Genomic DNA, 25864 nt, shown 5'->3' with positions numbered 1-25864 from the left:
TCTGGATGTAGCCGCTGATTGGCTGGCTCGGGCGCAGCTTGATGGCTTCAGCCTGGAGGGCCGTAGTCCCGGCTGCGGCACCAGGGAGAAGGCAGCATGTGTGAGAGTCCGGTGGCCCCAGCGTGCCGTGGCCTCGGGGAGTGGGAAGTGGAGGCAGGAGCCCTCCTTGCACTTCGCCATGAGTTTCCTGATCGACTCCAGCATCACGATTACCTCCCAGGTGGGTCACCGCCTCCTACCCCGACACCCGCCCGCCTCCCTTTCCGTAATCACCCTCTCAGGTCCTCCGCGGTGCGGGCTGGTTCGGGGTCTCGCTCCTCTCGCATGCGGCCTGCTCCACTCACCCCGGGACCCAGAGCACGAAGAGGGTGTGCGATTTGCTGCCTCCGGTTCCCTCAGACCCGGCTGTCAGGAGGCTGGCCTGCGGCCGTCCGCGGCCCCACCCGGCATCCGTCCCTGGAATTTCGGTCCACTTTTGGAAGGGGTCCGCCGGCCTCCACGCTTAGAGCCGGCGCCGCCACCTAAGGCGGCGGTCCTCAGAGCTCCTCGAAGCTCCTCGAAGCTTCCGGGCTGCGGCTGGGGAAGCCTGTGTGGTTCCGGGCACCGGGTGTGCGGCGAGCCAATCAGGGCTGGATACTGAGGACACGTCAGTGTAGGCTTTGCTGTTAGATGTCAAATCCTGCATCCAGGTGTGGAGAAATTTGCTGCTTCAAAGTGTCAATATAAGGTTATACGTATGCTTAAAAGTATAAGGTTTCGTTTTTGCACTGACACCTCATCCTTTATCCTCTGCTTACTTACCCACCTTTTTCGGATGTTTGTCTGACCCTCATTTCTTCTCCATTGGTCACCTTCATTTGTTTGTACAGTCAACAAACATTTATCGACCGTTATATAAAGCTCTGAGCGTACAAACATATAAGACATTGTCTGTGCTCAATAGAAGCTTCGTCTAGTGAGCCTCTTGCTTTTACCATGTAATCCATTTATTGTTTCTTCCTAGCATTTATCATAGCACTGGCATTATTTATGTATGTGTTTATGATTTCGTTTTTTGAAATCCTGCCTTGTTCATAGCTGTATCCCCACTTTCAAGTGCAGGCATTCAATAAATAATTGTTGGCCAACTGTTAATATTTGTGAAGCTCAGACTACATATTTACCTTTTTCCCCTCGTCTTTCCAATAATTTGAAGAATTTTTTTTTTTGGTTGTTTTTACTTGTTCTTTCTCTCAAACGGCAAGTAACAGAAACAGTTACCTTTTGGAGCTTAAAGTGAACTAAATTTTTGTTCTTTGATTCAATTTTTGTATTGCTTCATCCTAATACTCGTCTCCGTAGAGCGGAGCATTGTCCTTTTCTGTTCAAAAACTTTTACAATGTTTAAGAAGATAAGAAAGAAGGAAAAGCCATCCATGATCCTACCACTCTAATGCAATCTTTTTTAAAATTTTTTAAATTTACCACCTTTTCTATAGTTTTCATAATTGTTTTTATTGACTGCATAGTATTCAAATGTATTGTTGAAAAACCTGGACATGTAATTCTTCTGCTTAAAACCTTTCTAAGACTACCTAGTGCCCTTGGTGACAACTTAGGGTTATTTTTAACCCTAGTACCAATTTAAGAAAAATAGCAATATTTAATTAGCTTTTCTTTTCACTTAGAATAAAGATAAGAATGTCAGTAGAAAATTGGCTTTGCATTGCAGCCTCTAAGATTTTTAGCGTGGATATAATTGATACGTTGAACCAAGGAAGTTTTCGGCTTTCTAATTTTGTATGCCTTGTAATCATAGACTTTTACTTCACACATATATCCATATACAGTAATTAATTGTTAAACTAATGTGGAAGAAAGACCCAAAGATTCCTTTGCATGGAATGTTCTCTGTTCAAATATTTATGTGGCTACTTTATCATCATTTCAGTATTAGTAAAAATGTCACTTTAGGAAGATTTTACCTGACACCCTGCCCGAAGCTGAAGTAGATTTCCATTTCGGCTGCCTTCTTCCTCATTTCCATGTTTTATTTTCTTCTTGGCATTTATTACTATAGTTCATTTGTATGTTCATGTGTTTGTTATCTGTCCATGAAGTCCAAGATACTGTCTTTCTTGTTCTCTCCTGTATTCACCAGCATCTAGATCAGTTGTGGGCACATAGTAGAGTTGTAGTGAATATTTATTTAATAAAAAGCACTTCTCTAGAGAGGTGTGGTTACCTTGGAAACACCACCATTGCCCCCGAGCCCCTCCCCACGCATTTTTTCTGTGTTGTATTAACTGAAAGGTTTATTTGAAATGAAATCTGAAATCAAAGGTCACATATTGAATCTTGCTCACCGCGCCACAGGATGAAGTTCACACTCCTTTAGGTGGCTTTTCAGGTCCATTATTGATGGGACCCTTGATCTTATCAGGTCCCTTATTGATAGGACTCTGGCTCTTCTCTCTTCAACTGTGGCTTTCACCATTTTATTCTTTAGACTTCCCGAACTTCTTTTAGTTCCCTAACCTGGCCATGCTGTGGTGCCTCCAGATTTCCACACAATGTGTTTTCTCTTTCTGGGCCTTTTCCTCATATCCCTCCCCTTTCAGCCTTCAGATCTCAACTTGAACATCCAAGAAGCTTCCCCTAGACTGGACTAGATGTCCCTATACATACTGCCATAGTACCCTTCACCTACTTCCCCTGTAACAACGCTACCACATTGTTTTGTAATTACTCATTTATCTCCTCCGTAGATTATAAACTCTTTGAGAGTAGCATTCATGCTCTCTTGTTTGCCATTCTATCCCTTGGACCTGGCACATATTAGGCACTAATAAATATTTGTTAAATAATTAAAAGGGTGAATAAATGATCCAAGAATAAACTTTTATAGTTAATTCTTTAATAACTATCCTACTGATGGCCTCTTTTTTCTTTTTTTAACAGTAGCTAATTTTCAACCCAGAAGTCACTTTTATAAAAGCAACTGTTACCTAACTTGTATTTTGAGCCCTCTATACAGTCATAAGAGTTATCAGTTCCAGAGTACACTCTTAAGTCCTAAGGTCAAGACTTTACTCTTTACAATTCTGAGAGTATTAAGTCTCGTTTTTAATAAGAAGCTATGCGCCTTCCATTTTATTTGCAAAGCTATTTGAAATTGCATTTTGCTTCTGCATTCTTTTTGGATACTCTATAATCTTGCCAGAATTTGTATTTATCTTGGATGTAATGAATTCTCCAGCTACTTTTGTGTAAATTCTCCAGCTACTTTTGTGTATGTGTGTAGTTTAAAAGTCTTTTTTTTTCCAACTTTTATTTTATTGTAGATTTGGTACTTGTGCTGGGTATATTGTGGGAGCTGAGGTTTGGGGTACAAATGATTCAGTCACCCAGGTACTGAGCATAGTACTTATAATTAGTTGTATCAATCCTTCTCCCTTCTCTCCTCCCCTGCCCCCGAGTAGTCTCCAGTTTCGTTTTTTGCCATCTTTATGTTGGTGAGTACCCAATATTTAGCTCCCACTTAGAAGTGAGAACATGTGGTATTTGGTTTTCTGTTCTTGTGTTAATTTGCTTAGGATGATGGCCTCTAGTTGCCTCTATGTTGCTGCAAAAGACGTAATTTTGTTCTGAAAGTCTGTTTAAGCTTTCTTTGTCAATGCAAAAGGAGGCCACAATGAAATATTAAAGGTATATATCTGTTTCTCTTTTCTTTCATTCCCCTCCCCACCATATAAACTTAAAAGTTTTTGCTTGTTTTCTCTTCCTTAAGTTCCACTTCACAGCAATCTTGTTTTTTTTTGTTTTTTTTTTAATCATCCATTTCCACTATACATACCATTCTCAGTCCTAACTACCCAACCTCTCTGTTTTCAGTAGTGGCTTCGTAAGTCATATAAATATGGTCTCTAAACTCTGAATTTACATCTGTCTCCACAAGTGACCATTTGTAATAGCCAAAGGATATTGTGGCATTTTCTCCTAATCTGTTTGACCCTTTCCTTTTCTACTTGATCTAGATGCTTGGATCCAACTTACTTTCTTACACCCACTTGTTCATTTACCTTCATATATATATATATAAAAGTCCACACTTGGATCATTGCTATAGTTTGTCTGCCACTAATACAGAGGCCTGAAGGCTACTGTAGAAAATCACACAGCTGTGTAGTTTGCCAACGCCATGAGTTTAACCCTCAACTCACTGAATTATTCCTTTTTTGACCTTAATCAGCTACTTGTTTCATTCCTCTCAAAGTTTCTCTGAATCTTTGTCACTCTCCTCAAAGCTGCCTTTTCTATACTCACCTGTCTTACTCTTAACAGATAACCTTGCCTTGTACTTACTCAACAAAAGTGAAGCCAAAAGGTATGATCTCCTACTATGAATACTTTCTGCATAATCTAAAAGGTTATCTGTGTTCACAACCATTCTCACCTCCTTTCCTTCCATTTCAGAAAATGGGGTTCCCCTACTCCAGTTTAAGGCCATTTTACTTACCTTTGATCTTAGAGTAGCTTATTTTGAAGTGGTTAAAAGCACAGGTTTTCTAGACAGACTGACTCAATAAGAGCTGAAAAAATAATATTTTTTAAAAAAGCACAGATTTTGGAGTCAAACAAGCTTGAGTTCATTCTTGATTCTGACACTTACTATAAATTGATTAACTTCTCTAAACCTCATCTTTCTCTGTGAAAATAGGACAATCAAACCTACCTTAGTAGCTTTTTACTGATTTTTATAAGATTATAATGCTAAGTACTACTTAGAGAGCCTGGAATATAGTAAATGCTCATAAAAGTTATCTAATAATAATAATTACTTAATAGTATTATCGGTTCATCCTCTAGCATTCCATCATCCATCTCATCTTTTTCTCCTTACTTGACTGCTTTCTTTCCCCTTGGCCAATAAACTTTCCCTTTATTCCACATTCTTCTCTAGCCTATTATCTAATGTTTTCTCTTTTTCTCATTCCTGGCTCTTCCTAGAGTAATTTGCATTTACTATCCCCACTGGTTTAGCTCCCATTCATTCTGACCTGCTACACTCTGGTTCTTGCCCCTACCTCACCATTCAAACTGTGTTCCTTATCCTCTAGTCTTTTCTTCTTGGCACATTGCTCTCCTTACTGTAGATACTGTTCCCGGGTGATCTCGTGTACTTTGATGGTTTCAACTCATAAGTATATCTTAGACCTGCCTTCACAATCTGTCTTTTATTCAGGTGCTTGCTGGATATCTTGACCCATCTTGCTGGCTGTCCCTCAGGCCCTTAGTGTGTTCAAAAATGAGCTCATCATTTTCCCCATCCTCTGCCCTCTTTCCTAAACCTCTTCTTTCTCCAATATTCTTAATATAAATTGGGTAGCTTTACTATTCATCCTGTATTCCAAATTAGTCATCCTTGACTTCTCCCTGCTGATTTTACCTTCTAAATGGTTCTCAAATCTGTCATCTCCTCTTCTGTCACCAAATGTCTTAATTCAGGGCTTTATCATCTTTCATCTGAACTCCCATAATACATTTCTATGATGTTTCTCTTCCTACGATGTTATTTCCTTCAAATGTGTCTTCCACACAGCCACCATACTGCTCTCTATAATATAAAACAAATCAGACCATGCCATTTCCCTGCTTAAATAACCCTCACCACCTACAGACTATAATCTTAGGGTGGCCTTCAAAGCTCTCAGTGGTTGGACATCCACTCCTCTTGTCTAGCCTCATTTTTAACCTCTTCCTTCTTTGAATTTCATCTTCTGGCATCTCCAAACCATGGTAGTTCCTGGCATATACCGTGCTTTTCACTCTGCCTTTACTCATGCCCTTTGCTATCTGGAAAGCCCTCTCCTCCTACCCCTACCACCTGTTTTTACCCTACCTGATTCGTTTTTTGTTCATTTGTTTTGTTCTGAGACAGGGTTTCGCTCTGTCACCCAGGCTGGAATGCAGTGACGTGCTCACGGCTCACTGTAGCCTCCACCTGCCAGACTCAAGTGGCCCTTCCACCTCAGCCTCCCCATAAGCTGGAACTACAGGCACGCACCACCACACCTAGCTAATTTTTGTGTTTTTTTGTAGAGATGGGGTTTCACCATGTTGCCCAAGCTGTTCTCAAACTCCTGGGCTGAAGCGATCCACCCACCTTGGCCTCCCAAAGTGCTGGGATTACAGGCATGAGCCACTGTGTCCAGCCTCCCTACTTGATTCTTATTCATCCTTTGAGAGGGTGATTTTTAATATGTTAGGGGTGGTGGAAACCTTTGAGTGTGTGATGAATACCTTGAAACCATTCTAGAAAAATACACATAATCCCAAAATTTGCACACAATATCAGGTTGTAACCGCAAATTAAAACTTCCTTCAGCTCAGGCATTCTCTTCTCCAGAAAATCTGTCCTAAGCCCCTACAGATTGGTTTGGTCTCCCTCTTTCATATTGTTTTACAATATCAGGTATGTATTTCTATCATTGCACGTCCATATTATGTTATAGTTATTTATGTAGTGTCTTCACTATATTGTGAGCTTGTAGAGGGTAGTAACCGTCCTACTCATCTTTGTATCCCCAGCACCTAGCATAGCACATAGGAGTTATTACAGAAGATTTAAGATTGAATGCTGAAGAATAAACCATCTTTTATGTAGACCACTTAGCCATTCAGCAAGCACTTATGGAGAGGCTGCTACATACCAGGCTTTGTGCTGGATGCCAAGGATACAAAGATTACAAGACAAACATGGTTTTTGTCCTCATAGAGCTTATAATCTAATGTCAACAAATATTTAAATCAGGCATTACAAAACCATATGGTAAGCACTTTGATGATGGAAGTACAATGTAGAATAGGATTATATAAAAAGAGCAATTTATCTGTGTTTGGGAGGGCAGAGAGGGCCTTCCAGGAGTAAATAGCATAACTGGGAGAGGGCTGGAGAGAATTTCCTGTCAGAGGACATTTACAGAGGTCTCGATGTGAAAGAATATGGGTCTAAAGAACCAAAGGAAGTTCCAGGGGGCTGAACACATGAGTTTGCTAGGCAGCAGGGGCATGATAAGAAGCTAAAGTAGTCTGTGCTAAACTACTGAGTTTACACTTGCTCAGTAAAGTAGTCCCTAGGAAGACATAAAATCATTTTATTCATAAAGGTCCTAGCCAGTTTAAGAAGAAAAGATTAGTCGTGTCAGTGCATGTCTATGTATAGAAAGTTCTATTTACTACAGACCAGCTTTGTCAGCTGTCATGTGGCTACGGTCTCTGCCAGTTTGAAACAAAACTGACAAAAGAGGGATCCTGCAATCTCTCGGCTTTACACTGAGATGAAAACCACTTGATGTAGATTAGGCAGGATGGTGGAGAAGCTAAGAAAACTCTCTGAAGGAAACAGATATAAAAAATATTAGGCTTTCTACTACTTCTCTAATTTTGGTCTCAACTCCTCTCCCCTGAAGTTTTTATTTTTTAAATTGATTTATTTTTATTTATTTTTTGAGACAGGGTCCCACTCTGTTGCCCAGGCTGGAGCACAGTGGTGCAGTCATGGCTCACTGCAGCCTCAACTTCCTAGGCTCAGGTGATCTTCCCACCTTTGCCTCCCAGGTGGCTGGGACTACAGGCACACCCCACCACCCCCAGCTCATTTTTATGTGTGTGTGTTTTTTTGTAGAGATGGATTTTCACCATGTTGGCCAGGCTGGTATTTTTTTAAAATACTCGCAATCAGGGATCATCCATAAGAAGCAAGTCTCACTCTGACTCCTTTTCTTTTTTTTTTGAGACCAAGTCTCACTCTATCACCCAGGCTGTAATGCAGTGGCACGATACTGGCTATCTGTAACTTCTGCCTCCCAGATTCAAGGGATTCTCATGCCTCAGCCTCCGGGAGCAGCTGAGATTACAGGTGTCCACACCCATCTAATTTTTGTATTTTCAGTACAGACGGGACTTCACCATGTTGGCCAGACTGGTCTCGAGCTCCTGGCCTCAGGTGATCTGCCCACCTTATCCTCCCAAAGTGCTGGGATTACAAGTGTGAGCCACCACACCTGGCCACTGACTCCTTTTCTATTTGCGAACTTCTCTGGCTCATGTAATTATTATCATAAGATTATGGGAAAATATGTACTTCCATTTTTGTCTTGAAGCATACTCTGTAACATGTATAACTTAAAACATCCAAGAACATTTAAACATTTATTTCCAATGTCATAAGCTTTAATAAGTAGGTCTTGTAAGAGTAGATCTTTTTTTTTTTTTTTTGAGACGGAGTCTCGCTCTACCGCCCAGGCTGGAGTGCAGTGGCCGGATCTCAGCTCACTGCAAGCTCCGCCTCCCGGGTTTACGCCATTCTCCTTCCTCAGCCTCCCGAGTAGCTGGGACTACAGGCGCCCGCCACCTCGCCCGGCTAGTTTTTTTGTACTTTTTTTAGTAGAGACGGGGTTTCACCGTAGTAGCCAGGATGGTCTCGATCTCCTGACCTCGTGATCCACCCGTCTCGGCCTCCCAAAGTGCTGGGATTACAGGCTTGAGCCACCGCGCCCGGCAAGAGTAGATCTTATCTTTAATCCCTGAAATAAGTTAACCGTCTAGTTAGCAGACCTTTTATCATAAAAGAGTTTCTGTAACACATTTCTCAAAAGAAAATATATATTGACATTCTATCTTCTTTCTCTTCCAGATACTATTTTTTGGATTTGGGTGGCTTTTCTTCATGCGCCAATTGTTTAAAGACTATGAGGTGAGAAGAAATAATTTTGTTATACTTACACTATATGAATTTAGATTGACAAGAAAAATGTCTCCATTAAAGAAACATTATGTTCATTTCCAAGATAGGAAGCTTTTACCAAATAGGTACTATATAACTATTAGATTGGAGAATATAATTAGGCTTAATTGATTTAAAAGGGGGGAAAAAAGGCAAGCCAAATATAGCCCAGAAGTTAGGAGAAAGGAATGTTATGCCTTAGTCATATCAGGATATGCACCAATAGCAAATAGTTATTCTGCAGGAGAGAATTTAATTCATAATGTCTCACAAATGTTCCCTTTCATTTGTCTATCTGGCCCTGAATTGCCAGTCTTATATTCTAAGTTAATACCAAAATCCCAAGGCTATCAGGGGAACCAGCCCCCTATATTTCAACATAGGTTCTTTCTGTTTTCCCTAAGTGTTGGCCAGTCTCAGAAATAAAGAGAAAGAGTACAAAGAGAGAAATTTTACAGGTGGGCCCCTGGGAGTGCCATCACATATTGGTAGGACTGTGACGGCGACCCTGAGCTGCAAAACCAGCACATTTTTATTAGGGATTTCAAAAGGGGAGGGAGTGTATGAATAGGGAGTGGGTCATAGAGATCAGTGCTTCAGACGCAATAAAAGATCACAAGGCAGAGGCAAAAATTAGAATTACTGATGAGGGTCTGTGTCCCACTGTGCACGCATTGTCTTGATAAACATCTTAACAGGAAACAGGGTTCGAGACCTGACAACTGGTCTGACTAGAATTTACCAGGCTGGAATTTCCAAATCCTAGTAAGCCTGAGGGCACTGAGGAGACCAAGGCGTATTTCAGTCCTATCTCAACCGCATAAGACAGACTTCCTAGAGTGGCCCTTCATAAACTTCCCCCTAGGTATGCATTCCTTCCCCAAGATTATTCCTTGCTGGGAAAAGAATTCAGCGATATTTCTCCTACCTGCTTTCTGCAAGAAGAAAAATATGGCTGTATTCTGCCCGACCCCGCAGGCAGTCAGACCTTATGGTTATCTTTCCTTGTTCCCTGAAAATCGCTGTTCTGTTCTTTTTCAGAGTGCACTGATTTCGTATTGTTCAAACACACATGTTTTACAAACAATTTGTACAGTTAATGCAATCATCACAGGGTCCTGAGGTGACATACATCCTCAGCTTACGACGATGACGGGATTAAGAGATTAAGACAGGCGGAAGAAATTATAAAAGTATTAATTTGGAGAACTAATAAATGTCCATGAAATCTTCACAATTTATATTCGGAGATGGCAGTAAAGACAGGTGTAAGAAATTATAGAAGTCCTAATTTTGGGAACTAATAAATGCCCATGAAATCTTCACAATTTATGTTCTTCTGCCACAGCTTCAGCTGGTCCCTCCATTCGGGGTCCCTGACTTCCTGCAACACAAAGCTGGTGTTTTTATCTTAAGCTTTGGATTCAGAAAATCACCATCCTAGACTGGACATTTCCCAGTTAGTTTTCCTAATTAGTAATAAGATCAGGGGTTATAGTCTACATTGGGTCGTTTCTAGGATGTTCTCCATTAAACTTTCTCAGGGAGTTTATTGTCTGAAAGAGCCTAGAATTCTGGAGATTTTCTTCTGCCCAGTACTTTAAGGCCTCCCAAGGGAGGTTCCCGAACTGATCCAGGATCTGCAGAGTGTTGAAGAACCCCTTTAAACATTAACCATTATGTATGAATCTGTCAGTTTTTTGTCAGTGTGCATCAGGAATTCTAAGTGCTGCCTATGACCCTGTCACTTCATCTTCTTGTCCTCGAAATTCTTCATCCACAAGAGGATGCTGGTAATAGTGACTCATGATTCAGAAGTGCCACCTACTTTGATCTTTTTCTTTAGCTCCAGGCAAGTTGCTGTTGTGGCCTTACATCCAGTGACTTGAGAATTTCCTCAAAATAAGTTTTCTGACTTATAACCAGAAGGAGGTTATCAGTTCAGTTTTTAAACACGGAAATAACTTCTAATTTCTATTTGGCTTTTAACAGATACGTCAGTATGTTGTACAGGTGATCTTCTCTGTGACATTTGCATTTTCTTGCACCATGTTTGAGCTCATCATCTTTGAAATCTTAGGAGTATTGAATAGCAGGTGAGTAAGAGTACTGAATAACTCCTCTTGAAGGGTTCTGTGTTACATTCTTTACGGTGGAAAAGCTATCTGGATCTCATAACTGAAAAAAACAAACAAAAAACCAAAACCAAACAAACAAAAACAAACAAACAAACAAAAACACTGTGTTAATAATTTAGTCTCAGTAGCTACAATGATCACAGCAGATATGGGTCACAGCCATATAATAGCTGGTTTGACAAAGATTATGAGATACCAGGAAAAAAAAGATCTGAGCATTAACTCTGAAGAACTCATTGGAGTGAGGCTGTGAAGCCGCAGACTAGGCTTCACTCCTGGAAGCTTTATTTTTCCTGGACTGCTCGCTGACTGAATCCCAGTAACAGCCCTTCACATTGTTCTGCTGATTGAAAATCTCTACCTGAAAAGGTTAGAATTCCTCAGAGATACTTAACGTCTCTCTGAAGACTGAACTCCAATTCTTACTTAACTTAGTTACTTTGATTGATTTTACAGTATTGGTCAAGTTTGGTTGAATTTAAAGTGTTTCTTAAAACAGTTTTTTAAAGTAACTCTTTACTCCCCTCCAAATAATAGATCTGTTAGTTTATTAGACAGTCTATCCAAAATAGTTATTGCTTCTTAATCTGCAAGCTTGAGTATTTTTTTAGGCTAGCATTTATATGTAGGCTTCATCAACTATGCTATACAGACTTTGTTGTGCTTTTTTATCACCACCTGGAAAAACCTTTTAAGAGTAAAGTAGTCTTTCACTCTAAAGTTAGGACTCAGCGCCAAAGTAAGTTCACTGTAGACCCCTGACACTTGAGACTGGTAGAGAGACTGTACTCTCAAATCCTTTAATAATCAGAGTTGAAAACAAAATTTAAATTAAAAAGAAAAACTTACTGTACAAATGGTTAATCACAAAACATGAAAGGTTCAAAAAGAGAGAGAGGCCAAACACAGTGGCTTGCGCCTGTAGTCCCAGCACTTTGGGAGGCTGAGGCAGGAGGATCACTTAAATGCAGGGGTTCAAGACCAGCCTGGGCAACAAAGTGAGAACCTGTCTCTACAAAAAAAAAAAAAAATTAGCAGAGTGTGGTAGTACACACCTGTAGTCCCAGCTACCCTAGAGCCTGAAGCAGGAGGATCCCTTGAGCCCAGGAATTTGAGAATGTGCAGTGAGCTATAATCACTGGACAAGACAGTGAGACCCCATCTCTTAAAAAAAAGAGTGAGAGAGAGAATCAGAGTTGATAATAATAGTCTCTTGATAGAACAATGAATAACATGTATTATAGTAAAATAGAAGTATGTTTTGATTCTCCTACTTTTAAACTTTAATAATCCAAACCTTTTTTTGGATGAGCTAGATATAGATCCTATGACTATAGAGAATAGACAAGTATTATTTTACATAATGATTATTAAATTTTATTATCACAATCTGCATCTTTCACTGCTATTTAAGCAGGGGTTGGCAGACTTTCTTCTGTAAAGGGACAGATAGTAAATATTTTAGGCTTCTGTGGACCAGAAGGTTTCTACTGCAACTACTCAGCCCTGCTGTTGTAGAGCGAAAGTAGTCATAGGCAATATATAAACAAACGAGCATGACCGTGCTCTAATAAAACTAAATTTGTAAAAGCAGGTGGCTTCCAGGCCATAGTTTGCCAACTACTCATCTAAATATAGATACAGAGGATTCAGGTATTCCAAAGCTATAGTTACTGGTTTTGGTAGATGATGTCCCACAGCTTTTAACTTATAGTTAATAACCCATATAGTAAGAAACATCAGTCATACTGTGGTGTGTGTTTCTTAAATTTCTTAATTAGTTAAAGAAGATAAGAAGTAGCATTGCTGACATCTGTTTCTTCTTTGTGTGTTATGTAGAGGATTGGGTTTGTTCAGTCTGAGACACGTCTTCAGTTATACCTGTTTTTTCATGCTAATGTTTCACCCAATTATGGAACACAAATGTGAACCTTGGTGATACAGTATAACTGTCCATTGACTGGACTCAGAATTGTTTTGAAAAGAGAATCTTGGCCAGAATATTCCTGTGAGAAATCTTATGCCATCCTTATATTCAGTCCTCCATATGTAACATGTTCTTTCCCCTTTTATTCCTTTTAGGATTTCCTTTCTATCACTGGTTTTGATGGATTTGGTTAAGATGTTCCTTGGTGAAGTTTTCTTCGTGTTTCTTGTTCTTAGGATAATCACAGTTCTGTAATATTTGAAGTTTATGGTTTCCATGAAGCTCCTTAATCTTTTATCCAGTATGTTTTAAATATTTTTGTCTCTATTCTCCACTACACGCTCTTCAGGGATTCCATTTAGCCCTATACTAGGTGTTTAAAGTTTTTATGCTGGTGGTCCTTTTATGTTTTCAAGTCATTTGTTACTGTGTGTTTCATTTACATTTGAACTTCTTTTCCTTCTAGTTCAATAATCTCCTCTTCTGAGTGTTTAATCCAGTGCCTTCTTCCATTTCAGACTGTAAATCATAGTTTTTATCTACAGAATTTGATATTTAAAAAATCTTCAACCTCTCCATTTAATTAAAATACAACTACAACTGCTCTAATGTCCTTTTCTGCTATTTCCAACATGTGTGTCAATTTCAACTGGATGATTAGATTCTTCATTATGTATCTTGTTTCCTGCTTCTTTGGTTGCTTGATATTATTTTATTTTATTTTTTGGGATGGAGTTTCACTCTCGTTGCCCAGGCTGGAGTGCAATGGTGTGATCTCAGCTCACTGCAACCTCTGCCTCCCAGGTATACAAGTGATTCTCCAGGTACAAGCGATTCAGTGCCTGGGCAAGTCATTGACTTTCACTGGGATTTTTTTTTTTTTTTCCACATCTAGAAACTTAAGTTGGCAATTAACTTTCTCAAAGAAGTTATGTGAGAATGAATGAGACTTAAACATTGCCTCTTCCGTCTGGCAGCTATTAACCTTTATTAGTTACGGTGTTCATGCTGGGGCAGGTGCTGTTTTCAGATCTCAATGGAGATTAACTCATTGAACCCTCACAAGGCCATGAGGCACATTCTATTATCCCTGTTTTGTAGAGGAGGAAACAGACTTCTGAAGCTAAGTAACTTGTCCAAGCTAACATAGCGAATAAGTAGCAGATCCAGTGTCAACCTAGGCAGTATGGCTCCTCTGTTTCCTCCACCATATGCCGGCGGTTAGTACAGAAATAGAAACCATCATTATGATAGCAAATACAGTGTTTAGTATTCCTTTCAGCAATTCGTTTTATGCTTCCCCCTATAAAGTTACACTGGGGAGAAAACAAACAAATGAACTGAGTGTCCATTTATCCTCATCTAACATTAATTGTTACATGCCCTGAACAAATAGGAAAAAGACTTATTTCAGAAAACAATATGTATGTAAGTGGCCCCTAGAGATAGTTTTCTATATTGTTTGTATTCATTCCTGGGACATGTATTTAGAGACTTCTGTGTTGCAGGCCTGTGCTAGATCTGGTAAAACAAAAATGAGTAAAACGTGATACTTATTCTCAAGAATCTCACACCTCCTTCTTCTATGATAGATTCTTATAAGCCCTTTGATATTTAGTAGAGGCAGTTTCTTTCCTCCAGAAACTTACAGTGTCCCTTCTGCATTGGGATCTTAGTGCAACATTGCTGTGCAAAGTTGGACCAGGGCAGAGTGAGATAGCAGAGGAGCTGTGCCAGCATCTACAGTGAAAGGAAAAGATGCTGCAGGACCTTCTAAGTGATCGAAACAAACTAGTGGTGGAAGATGAAATGGAGATTCAAAGCCTGCTTCAGTCTATGCGTGCCAGGGGGCAGGAAAGCCAAGTAAGGATTAATGCACAGATCAGAAAAGTATCATGTAGTGCATTTATAGTCTGCAAATAGGAAGCGTTTGCAGACTACAGATGTGTGTATATTTATATATTTTACAGTCAACTCTGTTAGTTTCTTTCCTTCTATTTATTACCTAGACCACAGTTTTATTTATTTACTTACTTATTTAGAGGTGGGGGTCTCGCTGTGTTGTGCAGGCTGGTCTCAAACTTCTGGGCTCAAGCAATCATCCTGCCTTGGCTTCCCAAAGTGCTGGGATTATTAGGTGTGAGCCGCTGCACCTGGCTTTAGACCACAGTTTTACATTAATCATCAAAGTATGAAAAATTTCTTGAAAACCTTGCATTTGGAAGGGTGCCTAAACAATACATGTATCCATAAACTTCATTACATACATTTTCTTTTCCTTAATAATCTGATCATTTAAAATCTGAGTTATCTTAAGAGGAAAAAAGATTGCATTTTTCAGAGGCCATGGTGAGAATAATTTCATAATAGTATGGGGTATATTAATTTCACAATATTTAAGAAGTAAATTCCTTTTTTTTTTTTTTAGAAGAGAGAAGATGGTGCAAGCCTTAATGGAAAGAAATTCAGAATTACAGGCCCTGCGCCAATATTTAGGAGGGAGAGACTCCCTGATGTCCCAAGTACCCATCTCTAACCAACAAGCTGAAGTTACCTACATTGGCCCCTGCTCTTGGAGAAAAGACTGATCAAGTAAGAACTATAGACTTAGATAATTCATGCTGAATACATTTCCTTTTCACATTTGAGGTTTAAGTTTGATCATTTTAATACCAAAATCTCAGAATATTCTCAGTATTGTCATTGTGATCATAGTTCCTGCATCTTCCTAAGTCCCCCGACCTTTCCAGTTTTTTAGGGTTCAATACAGATACCTTCCAGAGATGGTAGCACTTCATTGACTGCCAAAGAGGATGCCAGCATACTCAGGTCCACATTAGGTAAGTATCAAATTTCATTTCATTAAGGGACTTTGTTTATCTCTTGTTTTTCCTTCTAGTAATCTCTATTAATAGGTTTGGACAAGACTCTTTTCTCTTCCTACCTTAATGGAACAAATAAGTTTGGAATTCCTCTGAAAGGCTGAAGAACTGTCCTTACCTTATGTTGAGTCGAGGTTATTGCTTTGGGTTCACAGTTTGACCCAGAGAAACTCTATCCTTATTCTCCTTTTCATATAGTTTTGCAGGGATTCAGAAATGCAGGAGGTAGTGGTTCCATTCCTGCCCAGCAGGGCCATGAGCTGACACCTTTTCCTGGGTATCTTTCAAGAAAGTCTGGGGCCACTCACTGTAACTTGACATCACCTACATTAAACTGTTAGGAAGGGTAGGCAGTGTACATTGAGTTATTTGCCAAGCCTAGCCCCATTCAGGGGATGGTTTAGAAAACTCTTACAAGTTGTCATTCTCTAGTAGGAAAACTTTATACTAATCAAAGAATAAAAGAATGTTGGATTTGTTTTATTTATTCTTTATTTGCCTTTTTTAAAAAGTGTACTTTTCCCTAAAGTTTTTTATTTTTGAAATTTCAAACCTACAGAAAAGTGGCAAAAATAGTACAGTGAATACTCATAGACATTTTTATTCAGACTTACCAGTTATTAACATTCTGCCACATTTGCCTTCTTTCTTTCTATTATACACACATTTGTAGTTGTAATGTGTTTTCTGAACCATTGGAGAATTTCTTACAGAAATCATGACACTTTATTCCTGAATACTCCAGTAAGTATTGCCTAAGAATAAGCGTGTTCTCCTACATAGCTACAATATAATTATCACACTTAGGAAATTTAACCTTGGTATAGGCTTAGTATCTAATATACAGTCCACATTCAGAGTTCCTGTTGTCCCAATAATGTTCTGTATGGCTACTTTGGTTTCCCCCAACCCAGGTGCTTAGTTGTCATGTCTCTTAGTCACTAATCTAGAACAATTGTCTAGCTTTTTTTTCTTTAGTGAGATTGGCATTTTTTTTTCTTGTTAGCTGGATATATGTATATATATATATATATATATATATATTTTGGTCACAGAATACTGTTTGCAGTAGAGGAAACTGACATTGCAGTCTAGTGGTATAATGGCTTATTCACAGAAACCAGTACATGTTCATCCTTTAGCGTAAAAGCCCTAATGGCGGGTACCCTATTAAAATTCAGAACATCTGCAATATTATCTCTCTCTGTTTTTCTTTGTCTTTTTTTTTTAAATAAACATTTTCAAGGTTTGTTCAAAAGAAGGCCATATAGGTTCTTGGCTAGCGGAAGACAATTCAGAACAGCTCTTGCATACTTGGACTCTCACCTTCTCCAGGCTGGCAGTTGATATCTTATTTCTTTTCCAACTCATTTTTATTAAATAAATAAATAAATAAATGTTCCAACTATCAGTTTTAGGAAATCTCTAAGGGAAACACAAGAGCAAGGTGCTGAGGTAAAAAAACACCTGAGGTAGCTTTTTCTGTGTGTTTTTCTCATTTAAAAAATCTGTAAATTTAAAGCTCTGGGCCAACAACCTTGGTAAATTTCAACTTTCCTCCACTTTTTTTTTTAAAGAAAGAAATCATTTTGCTGAATATTGATGGCTTATACACCAAAATGCAAAAAGACAAAATACATTCTTTCACTGTGGAATTTTTTCTTTGTTTGGTGGATCCATTGGTTTGATGGGTTCCTGTTTTCTTCTTCCAAAAGTCTAGAACAAGTACCATTGACTCTTGTTCTTTTGAGTAACCAAGTGTAAGTTGAGGCTGGTTTGTGTGTTTCGCTCTTGTTCCTTTCGTGTGATGTGATACTCAGAGCACTGCTTTGCTTGGGGGTGGGGTGGGGAGGTGAGGGAGTGCATTGAGTCCATTGAGATGGAGGGATGAGGGAATTCAAAAGAATGGAGATGAAGAAGGGCAGGGGAGGGAAGGGAGAGATAGGGAGAGATAGAGAGAGACTGAGAATTATATAGCAGTATGCAAAAATCCAGTTTAAAACCTGTGAAGCAAAGATAAATGCGTGTATGAGCTAGACAGGCATGAGAAGCGACAGTTTTCTCTTCAAAGAGACGGTATCCCTTCTGTTGACATACACAGGCGATCCAGTACTGCTGTGAGTGTCCTTCCGACAAGATTTCCCTCTGGGTGAATTTTGTGTGGGTGGCCTCAAAGCTCCCCTCTACAACATGAGACCTCCCAAAGAAAGACCTTATTCTTTAAAGTCTAGAAAAGCCTGTTTTCTCTTTAAAAAGAAAAAATAATAATTGATTAAAAATTGGAGTTAGTTATTTGATATATTATTTCTAAAATATATTACCATTGCAGGCACCCTGTGTAACCCACAGGCCACATATCTTAATATCTTCCCCTTCTAATATGTACACACATGTACAGAAACGATTTGCCACCAAAAAAGGGTGTGCATTTTGCTTGGCTTTGAACACGTTCACCTATGTTAGTTCAACTAAAAGGGATAGCGTCGTGGGAGTTAAGAAGAGATCCGAGGGGATGGTGAAGTGAATGGCTGAAGCCTGCAGAAGCGCTGCGGGGCGGGAGGCGGGACCCGTGGTTCTGGCAAACCTGACTGACCTTCCCCACCCCTCCTCAGCCCCTGGGATTCTCAGGGCCTCTGCAGAGTCCCTGGCCGCCTCCGCAGACTTCTCATTCCTCAGATGGTCTTTGGTTTGCTCCCCATCTGGCTGGCTGTGTTTGGTCTCATTCTGTCAGGTGTTGGAAGGGCTCCGTTCATCTGTTGTTTTGCTGGTGCCTGTGGGAGTCTCACTTGCTGCGCTGTGAGGCGACTCCCTGAGGATATTTCTGCTCCTGCTGCTTCACCTGTTGTACAGTTTCCCTGATCTTGTGCTGTGCAGTCTGGCTAGCAAAGAAGTATCCAATAATTCTGACCATCACTTCTGCATTTTCATCTGGCTTTCCGTCACAAGGCATGATGACTTCTGCACTGGTTAAGTTCTGCAGTTCATTCACGGTCTTGCCACCTTTGCCAGTCACCCGGCTAGCTGTAGAAGAGGGCACTCTGACATAGGCTTCCAGCTTCACTTCTTCTTTGGGGTTAAAGTAATTTTCCTTTTTCAGTTTCCCAAAGATCCGTCCCTGGACCTAGAGCTGGGCTTCCGGTGGCCGGGTGATGATGACCATCCTTTCGCTGAGGTCTGGGCCTTCCGCAGGGGCGATCTTGATGGAGGCTCCGGCAAATCTCGCCAGCTGTTTGATGTGTGCCCCCTTCTTCCCGATGATGGCGCCCACAGCCTGGGTTGGGATGAAGAGATTCACAATCTCCTCCTCTGGATAACAGTGATGATGCGAGAACGGGCCAAACTGGTGATGGGGGTACAGGCTGGAGAAGTATCCGGAGTGGGTATTAACAGTCAACATATCATTTTCAAAGGCCTCACGCAGCTTCTTCATAATCTCTATCTCAGCACTGGCACAGGCCTCAATTGTGCCCTTCACAGTGGTGGTTCTTTCCGGGTTGTATATGCTCAAATCCTACAAGATGAGGTTGCTATCTTGATCCCTGTTTCATGTTCAATTTTCTTCAAATTCCTGTCTTCTTTTCCAGTCAGTCTTCCAACCAAGCCATTGTGGGCAAAGATTTTCAGAGGAATCTCTTCAGCTAGTTTGGTCTCATCTGCCTCTTTCTGCATGATTTCAGGAATCATGGGACATGCTTCAGAAGTCCCCCCAGGATGGCATGGATGGTGACAGGCTTCTCTGCAGCTCCAGAGTTCTCTTTTCTATGGATGTCTACCTGGGACTGGGTCTGCTTGACCATGAAGGTCAAGCCCTCCTTTCCGATGATGGCACCAACAAACTGGGTGGGGACCAGGATCCGCAGTGGGAAATCAATCTGTCTGGCCTGAGAATCGTCCTCAGGGCTGGCCTTGCTCCCCGGGAAGAGTGTTCCCACACTGGGCTCGCTGAGGGGGCGACGGGAAGCTCACCTCTTCATCTGGGATGTTGGAAACCTTTAAGGAGTAGTTCTCACACTGATGCCCGCTTAGCTTCTCCATCACTATTTTTGCTGCTTCTCTTGTTGCATATGTGACGTTGACCATGGCAGTTTCTGTGTCTGTGTTGACTTGTTCCACATTCTCCACTGTTCCGTACTGAGCCAAAAGTCCATCAAACACCTCCCACTGCAGGCGAGGAGGGATGTTTCGAATCTGACTTTTCCTGCTCCTTAGCTTTTTAGAGACTGAGTAATCAACTTCCATGATTTTCCCATGCAATTTAACTTTACCCGAGAGGGTCTCGATGGCGCGGATGGCCCAGTTCTGGTCGGGGTAGTCCACACAGGCGTAGCCGGACTTGAGCAGGACCTGTCCCGCCAGGCAGCAGCCTGTCCCCAAAGAGCTGCCGGAGGTCGTCGGCGGTGACGGCTGGGCTCAGGTTCCCGATGTAAAGCTTGTTCATCATCCGTCTCGTCCCGTGGCCTCCTCGGCTGCCCTTGTCTCTCCTCCTCCTCCGCGCCCCTTCCCCGCCCTCCACCCCGCCAGCTACCCACCCCCACCCTCAGCCTGGCTCCCTCCACCACTGCAGGCCCGGCCTGCCCGGGGGCAGAGGTCAAGATTGGCATTTTTGAAGAATCCAGGCCAGCTAATATTCCTCAATTTAGCTGTGATTGTTTCCTCATGGTTAGATTAGAGTTAAACATTTTTGGCAGGAATACCATGTGGATGACATCTTCCCCTCCCTCCCTCCCTCCCTCCCTCCCTCCCTCCCTCCTTCCTTCCTTCTTTCCTTTCGTCCTGCCTGGCTGCCTGCCTGCCTGCCTGCCTGCCTCCCGGTGTCAAGCGATCTTCCTGCCTCAGTCTCCCAAGTAACTGGGACTACAGGCATGCGCCACCATGCCTGGCTAATTTTTTTGTATTTTTTCTTAGAGACAGGGTTTTGCCATGTTGGCCAGGCTGGTCTGGAACTCCTAGCCTCAAGTGATCCACCTACCTCAGCCTCCTAAAGTGCTGGGATTACAAGGGTGAGCCACTGCGCCTGGACTGGATGATGTCTTTTTTAGTGCACCACATCAGTGCGTGATAATCAGCTTGTATCATCCTTGGTGGTATTAAATTTAGTCATTTGGTTAAAGTTGTAGCTGTCAAATCTCTCTGTTGTAAAAGGTTTATTTCACCCTTAGTATTTAAGTGATCTGCTGGCTGAATTTGAGATGTTGACAGTTCTGTTTTCCAACAATCATTCACTCAGTGGTTTTAGTATGATTTGAGCCTTGCCTGAACCACCTACATTGGTTTTAAACTACATTAGTAGTTTAAAAATAGTGATTTTCAGGGTTGGGCACGGTGGCTCATGCCTTTAATCCCAGCACTTTGGGAGGCCGAGGCAGGCAGATCACTTGAGTGCAGGACTTTTGAGACCAGCCTGGCCAACATGGTGAAACCCTGTCTCTACTAAAAATACAAAAATTAGTTGGGTTTGGTGGTGCATGCCTATAATCCTAGCTACACAGGAGGCTGAGGCAGGAGAGTCGCTTGAACCTGGAAAGCTGAGAGATTGCCCCACTGCACTCCAGCGTGAACGACAGAGCAAGACTCAGTCTCAAAAAAAAAGAAAAAAAAATTATGATTTTCTATTGTAAAATTTTTTGTTTATTTGTGGGTATTATTTATAAAGAAGAGCTGTCCTTTCCCTATCTCTGTACCCCATTTGTTTTTATCAATGTGGAGTTTTAAAAATCATTATATTATTGATTTTGGTCGTTATTTCCTTTAATGCTCAAATTAACCCATATTTGGTCAGTGGGAGGCCCATCAAGCTATTTCTCTGACCCTTTGCCATATCCTCAACAGTGTTTTTTTTTTTTTTTTTTTTAGCATAGTTTCATAGTTTCTGGCACAGTAAGATGTTCTATGATTACCTTTTGCTTTACTTGCCTCAGTCCCAGAATCAGCCATTATCCTAAAGAGCTCCCTGGTTCCTTTTGGTGGGTAATGGCATTCAGAAACTGTGATCTGGGCACAAGATGTGTTCATTGCTACATGAATGCCTTTTGCTTCTAGGCCCTTTTAAGTGAACAGAGCTAGCAATGAATATTTTTAAGTATATGTGTGTGTATTTGTATACATATGAAGATTTGATACTGATTTCTGTAATTCCAATTTAACAATATAGGTTCTTTTTTCCCTCATTTCGTATTTGTATCTCCTTGAGAGCCCTCGTTACTTAGAGCATCAATATGTTTCAAAATATTTACACATTTGCAGAATACTATAATATGCAAAAGTAGTTTCAGAATTGCTACATAAATACCACCATCACAATAAATGTATTAAGTAATGTTTAAGATTTTTTTGTAATTCTTTTTATACTTAGGATATTTTGCACTGATCAGTGTTCAGTTAGTGAGTTCAAAAATTATTTGGATTAATTTTTTAGTATCTTCTGGGTGGTTTTATTTATTTGCTATATATATTTATTTATTTATATTAGTATTCAATTTTAGACATTTTCTCTCCCATTAATTGTCAAGCTGGCTTATTGTCAAGCTGACATTAAACATTAAACATTTACACAGTTCAAAACTCCAGTATATAAAATGATATACTCAGATGTCCCATATTTCCCTATCCCTTCTCTCCTATTTCCACTCGTCTCCTGAAGGTAATCAGTTTCATTTCTGGGTTATTCTTCCTACGTATCTTTTTGCAAAAATAAGCAAATGAATCATCTGTGTATATGTGATGTATATATGTACATTCTCATTTCCCCTTTTTCCTAATAGAAAACCTACTACCTTAGATGTATTCTTAAGCACATAGCTTGTTTTACTTAACATATTCTTAGAATCTCAAAATCACTTCATATAAGTTCATAAAGATCATCCTTATTCTTTTTTTACAGCAGTATATAGTGCCATCTGTGAATATGTTTTATTCAATCTTTTCTTTACAGCATCTAGGATGATTGCAATATCTTGCTGTTATAAATAATGCTACAAAGAACAACCTGTGTGTATGTTTTCTTTTTTCTTATTATTGGAATGTGTCCTCTGTAAATTACCCAAAGGAGGCAGCAGATACCACATTATGTTAATAGCAATTAAAACTAGCGCTGTATTTTCATCTTAGGAGACTTGGACACAGTTGCAGGGCTGGAAAAAGAACTGAGTAATGCCAAAGCGGAATTTGAACTCATGGCTAAAAAAGAAAGAAAAAGTCAAGTGAGTTTTCTAGTCAAGTCTTAATTTCTAAATCCCTATTATTTTTTCTTTCAAAATAGTTTATATTTAAAAGCATATAATTTTCTAAGTATAATATCTGAGTCCAAATGCCGGGTATGACTTTTTTCTTTTTGGAGAAAGTTATTTTATATATACATTATCTCAAAAAGATGCTCCTGTTTTTAGATTGGGACCATTAAAACTTATTAAGTGCTGGAAAAACGTAACCTCTCTCCCCGTTGCTAAATGGAATAAAATAATTGCAAAGGCCGGGTGCGGTGGCTCATGCCTATAATCCCAGCACTTTGGGAGGCTGAGGTGGGCAGATCACTTGAGGTCAGGAGTTTGAGACCAGCCTGACCAATATGATGAAACCCTGTCTCTACTAAAAATACAAAAATTAGCTGGGTGCAGTGGCGCCTGTAATCCCAGCTACTCAGGAGCCTGAGGCAGGAGAATCGCTTGAACCTGGGAGGCGGAGGTTGCAGTGAGCTGAGATCGTGCCATCACACTCCAGCCTGGGCAACAAGAGCAAAAGTCTGCCTCCAAGACACTACTACTAGCACTAATAATAATAATAATTGTAAAGCACTAGTGAAAAAAGTGCTTTTTTAGTTATGTGATTTTAGTTACATGATTTAGTTATGTGATTGCTGCTTAGAGTTATGACATTAGACCCATGAAATTAGTTTTAGAAACATGAAATGAGAAGTTTGAGTATAATCAATGTTTATCAAGTATTCATGTACTATGTACTGTGCTAGGTATTTAAATTAGCACTAATGCTCACAACTCTACACAAAGTGGTGTCAGCCCAATTATTATAGACGAAGAAGCTGAAACACTGAGTTCTCTTTTAAAATGGGGGTGGAGAATAGTCATGTAACTAATAAATACCAAAGCTATGATGCAAACTCAAACCTTTTGTGACTTCACATACTTCCTAGGAAGAGTCATTTCCTAGAGCACATTTTTCCCACCTTACGCTTTAACTCTCTCTAGCATAGAGTTCTCATCAATTTTTTTAGAAGAGGCCTTTCAGCCTTAGAGATTCCCTTCCCCCTGCACATCCTCCACAGCTAGCTGCATACTCAACTATGATGTTGAAGAAATGCTAGGACCGCAGCGCAGAGTTACCGACTGAAACTGAAAGCTTGTTTGTTACTATGTTGGCATCTCTTTTAGAAGATCAGTGTCATGGCTTCCTGAATTCAGTTTAACTAGCTAGTCCAAATAGCTCCTTAGTTTTTTTCTACCTTTTGCCATAGCTAGATCTATAATATAAAACCTGTGTTTGTATTTGTGATGGAATTATCATATTTTATCTTTTGATTTCATTACCATATTTCTGCTTACAAATAGACTCATGTTTTATGACTCAGTTAGTTTTCAGGATATGAGAATGTGTGGCATTTAAGAAACACCAGTTTTAAAAATCCCGTAGTCTCCCTTCCTTTTTGCGGTTTTGCCTTAGCCGTTATCTGATTATTCATATCAGATATTTTAGTTTCCACATCCTCTTCCTGTTTTCTCACATTTGTCAAATCCAGAGTAGTATTACTTTTTGGTTCTGTCCTGTTTTCAGGATCATGAAATTGAAATGCCTGTGAATGGGTATTTTGAGTGAGTGATATTTAACTATTGTTAAATTCCTTTAAAAGGTTTCTTTAAAATAACTTGTCCTTACCATAAAGACTGTGTGGATATGTGGGATCTACAGGAAAGACATTACAGCCTAGTTTGAATTCCACCTTACAGGGTTTTAAAGATTAAAAAAAGATAATATGACATTGATTTGAAAACTATAAAATAGTATCAAAAGCTTAAGTACTAAGATAGTGGGCTTTTTAAGTCCTAGTACATGCTAATGCATTATCTTGTTTCTCAGGATTAACTGTGGCTTCATGTCTCACTGTGCCATTTGCGTATTGCTTCTTTCTTCTTTTCTCAGTTGCTGCTGATGCTAGAAGGACTAGTAGATGAATGGAGTCAACTCAGTGAGGCCTTACAAGCAGAGAGACAGCTCTGTAGCAGTCTGGTGAAGTTCCATGTCCATCCAGAGAGGTAAGAGACTGGCTGTTTTTTCTTTTAATCTTTATCGATATTTTTATTTCTTTTACTATTGTATTCTTTTTATGCCTTTTATTCTTCATTAAGTGCAGATGCTTATGATACTGAAGAGGGGAGAAAAAAACAGGGACAATTACCAGGGCTACCCACTTTGTCATTTGTTTTATGGATTGCTCTGAGCCTCAGTGTCAAAATCTTAAGTCGGAAATAGTGCCTGTTTCACACAGCTATTGCAGAGATTAAATAAGAAGACAGCTTTGGTGTCTAAAACAATGCCTTGCATACAGTAAGCACTCAATGTATGTTCATTTCTTTTCTGTGATCCATGTCCTGTTAAAAGCTGTTCTATTATAAACATAAGGGTATACCCTGTCTCTACTACAAATACAAAAATTAGCTGGATAAGGTAGTGTGCACCTGTAGTCCCAGCTACTCAGGAGGCTGAGGCAGGAGAATCACTTGAACCCAGGAGACAGAGGTTACAGTGAGCCGAGATTGTACCACTGCACTCCATCCTGGGCGACAGAGCGAGACTTCGTCTCAAAAAAAAAAAAAAAAGAAAAGAAAAAGTAAGGCTATAATGGACACATATTCATTTTAATATCATTGAAGAAAATATATTAATTGGGATGGCTAAATCATCCTGGGACCACCGGTAACTATCATGATGAATATATTTTCTTCTACGTCTTGATTTTTGGTCACATATATGATACCTCTCTGGATCATTTTATATTCTCTTCATTTTTTTTCCCCCTCATTTTGCCTTCGCTGCTAGCCCTTTTTACTTTTTCAATTTTTTTTTTTTTTTTTTTTGAGACGAAGTCTCACTCTGTCGCCCAGGCTGGAGTGCAGCAGCCCAATTTCTGCTCACTGCAAGC

At 40.1% G+C, this 25864-nt stretch overlaps 1 protein-coding gene and 1 pseudogene across 4 annotated transcripts; one reads left to right on the top strand and one right to left on the bottom strand.

Moving 5' to 3' along the window:
• Positions 1 to 24990, top strand: GPR89B (G protein-coupled receptor 89B). 4 transcript variants are annotated; one of them, XM_033197982.1, is made up of 5 exons: positions 1 to 220; positions 8678 to 8737; positions 10760 to 10863; positions 15583 to 15672; positions 24865 to 24990. In XM_033197982.1, exons 1-4 carry the CDS (start codon positions 179 to 181, stop codon positions 15620 to 15622), a joined length of 246 nt encoding a protein of 81 aa, XP_033053873.1. In that variant the 5' UTR covers positions 1 to 178; the 3' UTR covers positions 15623 to 15672; positions 24865 to 24990. The 4 variants fall into 4 exon arrangements, with proteins under 4 accessions (XP_033053873.1, XP_033053872.1, XP_033053874.1 ...); XM_033197981.1 differs by lacking the exon at positions 24865 to 24990 and adding an exon at positions 22822 to 22898; XM_033197983.1 differs by lacking the exon at positions 24865 to 24990 and adding an exon at positions 18812 to 18938.
• On the bottom strand, positions 18322 to 20155 carry LOC117075469 (annotated as a pseudogene).
• Positions 24991 to 25864: the final 874 nt, after the last annotated feature.

Source organism: Trachypithecus francoisi, unplaced genomic scaffold, assembly GCF_009764315.1.
Source record: "Trachypithecus francoisi isolate TF-2019V2 unplaced genomic scaffold, Tfra_2.0 Lachesis_group5, whole genome shotgun sequence".
Classification (NCBI taxonomy): Eukaryota; Metazoa; Chordata; class Mammalia; order Primates; family Cercopithecidae; genus Trachypithecus; species Trachypithecus francoisi.
This window is presented reverse-complemented; position numbering and strand designations above follow the sequence as displayed.

Bases quoted from the DNA above. Each gene is read 5' to 3' on its own strand.
- GPR89B (XM_033197979.1), top strand. From the start codon at position 179: ATGAGTTTCCTGATCGACTCCAGCATCACGATTACCTCCCAG. The intron at 221-8,677 runs GTGGGTCACCGC...TTTCTCTTCCAG, and splicing joins GCATCACGATTACCTCCCAG to ATACTATTTTTTGGATTTGG. The intron at 10,864-14,508 runs GTGAGTAAGAGT...TTGGGATCTTAG, and splicing joins TTAGGAGTATTGAATAGCAG to TGCAACATTGCTGTGCAAAG.